Genomic DNA, 10,725 nt, shown 5'->3' with positions numbered 1-10,725 from the left:
GGAGGTGGCTCTGGTCACGGTCAGGGTCTCGGGCTAACCCACAAGCTAACTGCCGGTGCCTGCAGACAGGCCGTCAAGCCAACAAGCAGGCGCCAGGAGCCACAGAGCCGCTTCCGCTCGGCAGCGCACTCCGTGCCAACACGTCTGGCCTGTCCTGCGGACCCTTCACGTTCAGCCACCCTCTACCCGAAACCCTGGCTGTCAAATAGGATGGCTGCAGACAGGGCCCAGGACAGCCTCGGGGAGACTTCTGCCGCACAGGAACGTCTGCGTAATTCTTGAACTCCCGAGCACGCAAGCATGTCACAGAGGGAGCGGGGTGCGCGGCAGAGTGGGGCAGGGGCAGGAACACTAGCCCCCCCCCCAGTACCTTGAAAGATACACAAGCCCCCCCCCCCCAAAACCTCTGAAGACTCAAACTGGAGCAAAGGGGGTCCCGGAATTGACCCAGATCAAATTGCATGGGCTCGACAGAATGGGGACTCAAAACAGAAATTCATTAACTTGAATGAAGGGAAAAGAGAGAAGGTCTTACTAATTTCGCTCCTGAGCTGTGGGTTGAGATCCACACCTCCTACGTTTGTTTGGGAAAAGCTGGTTCTCTGCTTGACACAGACTTTGCCATGTGAGTAATCTGTTCAAACTGCTCTGGAAAAATCTTTTCTGACAGAATGAGTCTCTGAGATTAGCACGCGCCCCCCACCCCCCGCCCCCCCAAACGGCCAGGAACACAAGCGTCTCTACTCTCTGCTGCCCTCTGCTCCGAAGGCTAGCCCCGCAGAAGAAACGTGCCTCTCGGGTTGAGAACAGCTGTGCTAGGGGCCCCATGGAGGCAAAATGTGACCCCCTGAAGGGAAGGTGTCTGCTAAGCATATCCAAGTATGCGTTTGCCCCAAACCGAGAATCGGAAACGTTGGCGCACTCAAAAGCTCTCATTCTGACCCCGGAGAACATAAACCTATCCTTGGGGAGATCAAGAGCTTCCAAAATACCTTCTGAAGACACAAAGGATTTTTGAAATCCTGAAAGATTTTTGTTGACTGAAAAACAGACACAAACATTTTACTGAACTATGTATTTCTACGTAAACAACTCCGTTACAACAAAATCAGGTAAAACTCACAAAGGTATAGAAGTCTTCAAAGGGAAAAATTCCCCCTTAAATATAAAAAAGATAATTTGCCGAATAACATCATACTGAAATACATAAAGCAAAAACCATTAGAAACAGAAGAAAAATAGAAATTCGACAGTAGTGGGAGACTCATTTTCCTTAGTCTTTAATGAATCAAGTAAAAATTAATGGTCCATGATATTATAAGTAATAAGGTCAAATTAACACATACAGACTGAATTTTGTTCCCTTCAGAGAACATACCTTCTTTTCCATTTTCCTAGGAATATTAAAATTGACAATTTGCTGGGTCCCAAGAAGATATCAATAAAACTCCAAAATGCGGAAATTGTACAGGCCATCCCCTCTTTGACAGCAAAGCAGTTAAACTTGAAATTTGTAACAAATGTTAAAAACAACAACAGCAAATATAAAATTATCTGGAAATTAAAAAAACATAATTTCAAATAACTCTCCGGTAAAAAATAAAGTCAAATCTGAAATTACAAATTATTTATACCTTAGAACACCCTGCCTAAAAATTTGAGGGATATGGATAAGGAAATATTCAGAAGAGAAGTCACAGCCTTACAACTGCTAGTACCTGTGTCCATTATTTAAACAAGAAAAAATTAAAATGGCATTCATGAGGTGAAAAAATAAAGGAAATAACAAAAAAATCATAAAATGGTGGAGTAAATTAGGATTTAAGTTCTTTGAAAAGACTGATGAAATAGAATAATCCTGGGAACATGCGTACAAATAAAGGGAAAGAACAGACACCCAACGTCATGAATGAGAAAGAAGAATACAACAACTCCACACTGGCAAATAGGAAAATCTTAACAATCTTTATTTAGGAGTTAAATGGCCCAAAACTCACAGAATAGGAAGAAAGTTTGAAGAGACCCATGAGCCTGGAAAATACTGGAAAAAATGTCAAAGAATTATTTCCTAAAAAGGCACTAGACTTGGGACAGTTTTACACAGGTTATAAAAACTTCAAGGAGCAAAAAATCCTAAATAGTATTTAAACTGTGTCCAGGGCATAAAAAAAAGAGAGCAAGAACTCTCCAAGTTCTTATTTGTTTGTTTTAAAGTAAGCTCTATGCCCAATGTGGGGCTCAAACTCACAACCCCGAGATCAAGTCACATGTCCTACCCACTGAGCCAGCCAGGCGCCATTTTGTTTGTTTTTAAAAGAAGTTAACATAAACCCAACACCAGTACCTGACAAAGGAGAAAAACAATTATACAACTATCCATCTTAACACATGAAAAATTCCAAGATATGAGCAAACCAAGTTTGGGATATTTTTCTTATTTTAAAGCTCTTATTTTTATTATACAAACAATACACAAGACTTGTAGAAAAATCAGAAAATACAGATAAGAACACAGAGCAAAAATCTACCATAAACTAACCCATCATAAATAACCACTGTTAACACTGAGTGCAGATCTACATTAAAAGAGTAATATACCATGACTAACCCAGGTTTCTCTAGAAATGCACAGAGGGCTCAACATCAGTAAGTCTATTAAAATGATTCATCTTAGGTCATGATAAAAACCATTTCATCATCTCGACAGATGTGCAGAAAAGAAATTTAATAAAATCCTAACATCCATCACTGATAAACCTTTCAGCAAACTAGAAAGAGAAGATATAACTTTATAATATATAAATTAAGAATATCTTACACTGAGTCAAATTTGTACTTTTATTTTTAAAAAAATTGTTTTAAGTTTATTTTGAGAGAGAGAGTGTGTGTGTGCACGAGCAGGGGAGGGGCAGAGAGGGGAGAGAGAGAGAATCCCAAGCAGGCTCCACACTGTCAGTGCAGAGCCCCATCCCGTGAAGAGTGAGATCATGACCTAAGCCGGAATCAAGAGTCAGATGCTTAACCTACTGAGCCACCCGCGTGCCCCCTCAAATTTGTACTTTTAGACAAACACTAGAAGTATTCTTGCTAAGTATATGCATGTGTATGTGTGTGTGTGTATATATATATCTTTATATATATATATATATATATATATACAAATACATATATGTACATATGTGTGTGTGTGTGTGTATATATATATCTATATCTATATATATATATGTATGTATAAAAGAATGTAAAATGCCAGCACAATTAAATATGTGTTACTTAATGTTCTTTCAAGAGTGCTGGTCAATATGATAAGGAAGTGAAATAAGATAAAAATATGGAGGTGAAATTATCATCACCACCCACAACTATTATCTACCTGAGAAAGGCAAAAGAATTAACAACCAGAAAAACATGAGAACAAAAGAAAACTCAGTGATTGGCTAGTTAAAAAATAAACCACCAACTGCCACGTTAAATAAACCAATACACACACACGCTGCTCTCTGTGCACAGTTACCAATGAGGTAGATTGATACGGACTGACACAGGAAGACGCCTGAGATCTACAGCCAAATAAAAAAAGACTCAAGTAGTTCAAGAGTTGTAGCATGTGGTCAAAATGAGAAAAAAGAGAAAAAGACTTTTAGAAAAAAAATGAGGCACATGCTGTAAATACGGACTATCTTGGGGCAGAGAGATTTTCATTATGGGGGACTTTCAGTCTATGTTTTTTCCTAATGGGTACACTTTATACAACTCTCCTATAATACTTTAGATCAGAAAAATCAATGGACCTAATTTTCATTTTTCTTAATGCTTTATATGAATAAGCAGTTGGAAAATATAATGAACAAGAGAGCTCATTTACAAGCACAGGCGCAGAAATTATCTACACTAGAAGAAATATACTGAGGAACATACGATTTCATAAATTTACTGAGGTCAGAGTTTAAATATTATAAAGATGTTAATTCTCGCTGAAGAATTGTAGGAGTAACCTATAAATTTTTACATGATCCAGTTTCTGATTCTTCAAAACATTACAAACGATAGCAAATTTCTTTTAGAAATAGTAATATACAAAAGGGACTTTTTTTTTTGAAAAGGTTTAATTAATGGAGGCATTTACTCTAAATATGGGATGATCAAACAGTGTCGTACCAGTGCCAGGACGTGAACAACGAAAGTTCAGAAGCACTGAACCGTGTGTGAGGACTGGGGACAGAGTAAAAATGGAATTTCATATCTGTAGAGAAAAGACAGATTTCCCAGTTTAAGTAAAAAAATTCCAGATGGGTCATAGATTTAACCTTTTTTTTTCATTTTATTTTTATTCCTTATTGATTGGCCTAGTTTACTTATTTTTACTTTTTAAAAATTCTAGTATCGTTACCATGGAATGTTAATGAGAAAAGTGGCCAGAAGGGATCAATAGGTAAAGTACAAAAGTATATTGTCCAGTGAATATTTTTGCTAGGGAGGGTCACACTCTAATGAAAAAATGCATATCAAAACTAGCCACCAGCCCCCACGGTAACACCAGTGTTGAAGGGGGAGTAGGACATTCTCACACGCTGCTGGTAAGAGTCTAATTTGGTATCGTCTTTCTGGAAGGCAATTTGAGGCAATACATATTAAAAGTCCTAAAAATATGCGTACCGTGTTTTGTTAGCATAGGACGTGTTATGCCGCAGTAACAAATCAACCTTGAAACCCCAGGGGCACACACAACACCTAAGGTTTACTGTCTACCCACACCCCACGTCCATGCAGGTGGGTGGGTGTCTTGAGGGGAGCGGGGGCTCTTCCACAGTCACTCAAGGAGCCAGGCGGACAGAGGCCCCATCGCCGGACATCACCCCGTGCTGAGGCGAGGGGACAGAGGCTAGAGCATCCCACAGTCTCAGCCTGGGGGTCTCGCACGTCACTTCTGCTCACAATTCACTGGCCAGAATGTCATGGAACCCCGCGTGACTTTAAGGGGGCTGGAAAGTAGTCTCCCACACGCCCAGGAAGGACAGGAGGAGGCACAGGGCAGTACTGGGTGGACTGCCCACCACGCTGTTGAGCTGGTAAGCCCAACTGTAGAAAATCATCCTAAATATTCTGAAAAGTTTACAAAGATGTTAGAATGAAGGATTTCATCAACTGTGACAGTAAAAATTCAGAAACCTAAGTAACCTAAGGGACAACCTCTATAGATATTAAAAATGATGGAATTATATCTTTAGTGATATAGAAATCGAGTCACAATACGCTGCCACAAGGGAAAAAAGCAAGTGCTAAGACAGTATGTATAACATAACTGTATTTCACGAAAAAAGTAATAAAACATATAAACGCACAGAAAAAAGTCTGAAAAGATATCTATCAAAATGTTAACAGTGGTTATAATCAGATGGTCTGATAGGTGACTTTTTCTCTTTTCACTCATCTGTAGTTTCCTTTTTTTAAAAAAAATGTATAGATTATTCATGTACCAAAAATGCACTTAAAAAGGAAAAAAATCCAAACAAACCCTAGTACTCCTGGGAGAGCCCACTTGACCACTTCATACTAATGATTAAATTCTTACATTCGATGTAAGAAATGCCTAATGGCCTGCTACATCACGAGACATCGCTACGACTATTTCAAGTCAGGACCTGATACCGAAAGTGGGACAACAGCCTAACAACAGTGACACACGCCCCGCAGCTGTGTATCATCAGACCTGTCAACCACCTGCCAAAATGTACCAGTCTGACCTCCACTGTGGTTTCTCTGGGCTCCGGCCAGGGGCACCAGGGGTCTGTGTGACTGGGGGGGGACCCCTCTTTACAAGGCTCTGCATCATCAGAGAGCGCAGGGCACTGTACAACCCCACTCGAAACGAAAGACCCAGAAACTCATCTTCTCATAGATTCCAGAACACGGAGTATCACCACCAGGAGTGTTAAAGGCTATTCTTTCTTAGGTGTACGTATTTTTCATTTAAAACCTTGTTCTTTGTAGTTTCTCCCATCTCTTTCCCCAACACACACACACACACACACACACACACACACACACACACACACTCCTAAGTTCACTAGAATGTTCCATCCAGCTGCCAAATTATCACCAAAGTCCCCCTCTTGCCTGGCTGGCATTTAAAGAGTAACAATCCTTGAGGCAGGTGTATGGAAAAGACACTTAAAGAACATACATTTCTGTACAGGATTCCCTCTCCATGATGCCACCCCACCACCCCCGGAATAGATAATGTTTTCTTTTGGAGGAAACCACGTACCCAGAATTAGGTTCCTCTTAAACCATGCATATCATTTAAAAATATGTACGGACATTGATTTACAAGCTTCTAGTTTAAATGGTCAGCACTTCAAAATCCAATGGTATTTCAAAGAAAGAATCGTAACTTTTAGAAGGACCGATGGCACAACAACCCACTTTCAGGGATCAGCAAAGAGCGGGGCTGGCTCCGTCTCACAGGGCAGCGTCTTTCGAAGGCCTAGGCTAAGTCTGCCTTCCAAGGGTGCACCTGGCCACACATGAGGTCCCCGGTACGGTCCCTGCCGTGCCCCGTGGCTGGCTCTCATCCCGCGTTGCCCCGACTTCTACAGAAAAGCAGTCCTTTAAAACGGGCAGATGGCGATGCTTCTGGGAGCACGCGACTTATACTCTGTCCTCCCTGAGTCCACGTTTCCCATGGGGGACCTCCCAGCCAGAGCGCTACCTCTCGCTCTAACATCTCAGGGCTTCTCGCTTGCTGTGCACCCACTGCTCTGTCTCCACTAGAGCCATCAACAAAGAACTCGACGTGTTCGTGTTTCCTAGATCCGGCCTCTCAAAGCACGGACATCACTGTAACCAGGAGTGTCTCGGAATGACTCTGGCTTTGCCAAATGGACCTTACTGTCTATAATGAACGCAAATGTAATTCTAGTTCGCTCATTTATAAATCATCGCTTGCTGTGGACTCACGTTAAAATAATATGACCATATGACCACAGTGTGGTCTCATCAGGACACAAGAGAATTTGTTTTCTTAGCGCCAAAAGGTCACCAAGGGAGAAGAGTGGCAAGACTCCCGGAAAGAGGCGGGACCGAGGTCTGGCAGAGTTGGATGCAGCGCCCCCTGGGGCTGATCGCTAGCTGGGTGACAGGCGTGTCACTGTCTGCAAAGTGGGGAATGACCCTGAGAGACCCTCTCACCCACTTGAAGTCTAATGTGACAGCGTGCTGGACGGCGTGGGACTGACGCGCCACACACATTCCAGGTCTCACGTGGATGCTGGCTCGCTCTCCCTTCACGGCATGACCATACTGCCCCAACCTGTCACTAGGAAGACCTCTCCTCCCCTTGCCAACTGGGTCTCTACTCAGAAGGAAAATTATTTTTCAGGCCCATTACGATGACAGGGCTCTGTGCTGCACGTCCCCCGCTTTGGACCCCAGCTTTAACAGACGCAGACAAAAGCCAATCGGGTTTGGGCAGCCAGCCCTGGACGTGCTGGAATCAGAGGAGGCCTGATCTGGAAACGAAGGGCAGGCTGGCGATACGTGTCCCAGCAGCACGGCGGGGCCACGTGCTCATGGGGCTGGGGCGGGGGGGGGGGGGGGCGGAGAGGCGGGCGAGCTGAGCTGCCCACGCTGGCTTTCCATGATGCCAAGCACAGGACATCAGTGGAGCTGACGCCCTCATAAGTGAGGACGTGTTACACCGGCTCAGGCAGAGACTGGGGCGAACTGAGCAGGTCATTTTCATTATACAGAGCCCACACGCACAGTGCCAGGGGTGAGTGACCAGGCAGTGTCTTCATGGACCCTCCAGGTTGTCCCCAGGACTTTTTTTTTTTTTTTTTAAATAAAGTCGGTGAAGAAGCACTGAGATCTTCCGAGAAAAGCAGAAGGAGGGGCGAGGCTAGTGCTTCTGTACGGCTGTTGTATTTTCCCTGCTAAACCCAGCGCTCTCTGAGGAGCCCGTCCCGCTCTTAGCTCCTGGGCTGCAACGCACGAGGCCACTCGCGGGTCCTCACCTCCCACCTTCAGGGTCCTCACCCAACTCCCCAGGGATGGCTGGGCAGGGATCGTGGGGCCTGACCAGGGAGGGACACAGCGGTCGTGGTGCAACTTCTGCCAACGTCTCCTACCAACGGCAAGATGCAATGCACAGGGGCTTCGGCAACTCTACCTCCCTGTGAACAGGTCACCCGAGCACACTCCCGTCAGTCAAGAGGGTCCCTTCCAGACCAGTAAGTGACCTAACACGCAGGAGTGCTGGGCATCGGAAGGCTCCAGGCTGAGGTCTCGGAATCCCGGCTGCTCCCAGGCAGCCCCAGGTCCAGTCTGCAGCCAGGTGGTCTGACCTGGCCTGAGAAGAACCCCCTTTCAGCCACTGCTGGGCCAAACCACGGCCAGCCTGGCTTTCTGGTCTCCTGACCAGTAGGGAGCTGCTACCCACTGTGCCATCCGGAGCTCTGGGGAGGGCAGGACGGCAGCACCCTACCTCCTGTCACCGAGAGGGCTGCCCACGCTTGCCACTGCCCGTGCGCCACGAGCCCGGCATGCTCAGGCAAAGCTGCCCCACTCGGCCTGCAGGCCCCCATCCCCCACTGCCCCGAGGTGCCTCGGTGCTCCAGACGACCGGCCTTCCCTCCTCCCAAATAAGACCTCTCTGCTCAGAGACGGTCTCGGTGGCAGGACTCACCATAGGGTGCGCGCGTGTGGGCGTGTGCGCGCGTGTGGGCGTGTGCGTGCGTGTGTGTGTGTCCCACTGCCTCCTCGGGCTGTTTTGTTGTTTATCCAGATTCACCAGGGGGTAGTTCTAGAAACTCTTTCTAGAAGGGGATGCTCTCTTGGTGGTTCTCAAAGCAGGCAGAGGGAGGCAAGGAGGCAGTAAGGCCTCCAACATCCCGAAAGGCATTTCGAAATGCCTGTAGCCAAGGCACGTGCAGGGCACCCAGATGTCCCTGGCCCCGCCGAGAAACTCTGTAAGAGAGAAGAGCTGAATGTCTCTGGTCCCTCCCTTAGCAGGAAGGGAGGCAGGCAGGGCTCCCCTGTTGCTAAGGTCACGGCTCAGCCAGGCTGAGCAGACTCTCCCTCGTGGGCTTGGGCGAGCACTTTCCCCACACAGGGTCCTGGCCTACATCCCAAGCCTGGAGAAGAAGGGTGGTCCCAGTTCAAAAGGGCCCAGGGACACAGCACCATGAATGGACCACTGGGGGGCCTCAGACCAGCTCCTGCTGCTTCCGTGGCCACCTGCCCTGCCCCAGGGCCACCCGAGCCCATCCAGAAGCTTGACCACACACAGTGAGTCAAATTCCTATCTGATACTCGCCCAGATCAGCAAAAGGAAGGATTGTTCAACAGGATCCAATGGACCCTGCTGGCAGGAGGCTGGGAAGGGGGGGGGGGGGGTGTCGATTAAAACACTAAGTGCTGTTTATCTGTTTAGTTAAACAAATATTTATTAAGCACCTTTGTGCCAGGCACTGTGCTAGGCGCCCTCACTGCACGCTGTCCCCACAGCACAGTCATCTGCTCAGAAGTTAAAACCCAGGAAAGGAACACTGTCGCAACCCTACGAACTGGGGGTGGGTGGAAGGGGGGCAGAGTGGGTGCAGGCAGTGCCTGTGAGCCCACCCAGACTTGTTTGCTCTCTCCGGACAAGTCTCTACTAAGCGGCTGCTTTAAAGCATCTTGATTCTTACCGAGAGGGAAGGCATTACCCCCATGCCCCGCGCACGGGTGCCTGGTGGACGTTCAAATGCTCTGAACGTTCTTCCAAAAAAAGGAGGTGGAAAGCGTGTTCCTGTTTGTAATAGAAAATCCTTTGCTCAGTTGGTATGGTCGCAACAGCCCTTAAGAAAGATACAAACATCCCTGCCCTGACTACGTAAACGTTTAAGGGAGACCTAGCGCGGGATTCCTGAGTCAGAACCTTCCAGATGTCCGCAGCCTCGCGAGGTCAGGGAGGCGAGAGGAGGCGTGTGTTCCGGAGGGGAGAGTGGACGGCACCACGGGTGTGGAGGCGCAACAAACCACACCTGCACTAACAGAGCGACGCACACGAGAGGACGCCCCAGCCCTCGGCCCACGGCCCCTAGCTGTCGGCCCCCAGCTTGGAGAGGCCGCGGCGGAAGTCGTGCAGGCCGTCGATCTTCGCGTCCAGCACCTCCAGGAAGCTCTTGAGCTCCACCTTCAGGTGGCGCTGGCGGTACTTACTCTCCTCAATGTCCGTCTTGAGGGACCGCACCTTGCCCTCCAGGTTCTGATTGTCTCTCTCTGCCGCCTGAAGGAAGACACACCAGGGGACCGGTCACCGAGACCCCCTCCCTCTGGGGGGCCCGCATCCCTAGCTAAGTCCCCCAGCACCCACGCCTGTGCCTGCTGACGTCAGCACAGAACTCGGGGCTCTCCGGTGCACCCTCTTTCCTGATGGTTCCCTGGCAGAGTGCGTGACCAACACCTGAGCTGATAAAGGGCGGCTCCACACAGGACGCAGAGCTTGGGTCCTGCCTGGGGGAGCCTGAGGCAAGAGGGCCTTCTCACAGAGTGCCCAGGGGAGGAAGCCCGCAGGCCTAGCACACGGGGTTTTCCGCCCCAGTCCCAGAACGGTCAGCAGAGACCACATGCTAGTTCCATTCTGAGACAGAGAAGCAGGTCCAACAGGACAGTGACTTGTTTCCCCGGCTCTACGGAGAGGCTCCCGGGCCAGCCTCTGGGGTCCATGAGGAAGGTCGGAGC

The 10,725-nt window shown here is 47.6% G+C and overlaps 1 protein-coding gene across 6 annotated transcripts in view; it reads right to left on the bottom strand.

Annotated features, from left to right (window-relative positions):
• Window positions 1-1,264: 1,264 nt before the first annotated feature.
• Window positions 1,265-10,725, bottom strand: part of HOMER2 (homer scaffold protein 2) — a 115,709-nt gene continuing 106,248 nt past the window's right edge. For all 6 annotated transcript variants that reach the window (XM_045058742.1, XM_045058741.1, XM_023254863.2 and 3 more), the window contains one exon: window positions 1,265-10,270. In XM_045058742.1, the coding sequence (XP_044914677.1) occupies window positions 10,082-10,270 (189 nt within the window). In that variant the 3' untranslated portion in view covers window positions 1,265-10,081. The remainder of the gene's footprint in view (window positions 10,271-10,725) is intronic.

The sequence above is a fragment of the Felis catus genome, chromosome B3 (assembly GCF_018350175.1).
Source record: "Felis catus isolate Fca126 chromosome B3, F.catus_Fca126_mat1.0, whole genome shotgun sequence".
Classification (NCBI taxonomy): Eukaryota; Metazoa; Chordata; class Mammalia; order Carnivora; family Felidae; genus Felis; species Felis catus.
This window is presented reverse-complemented; position numbering and strand designations above follow the sequence as displayed.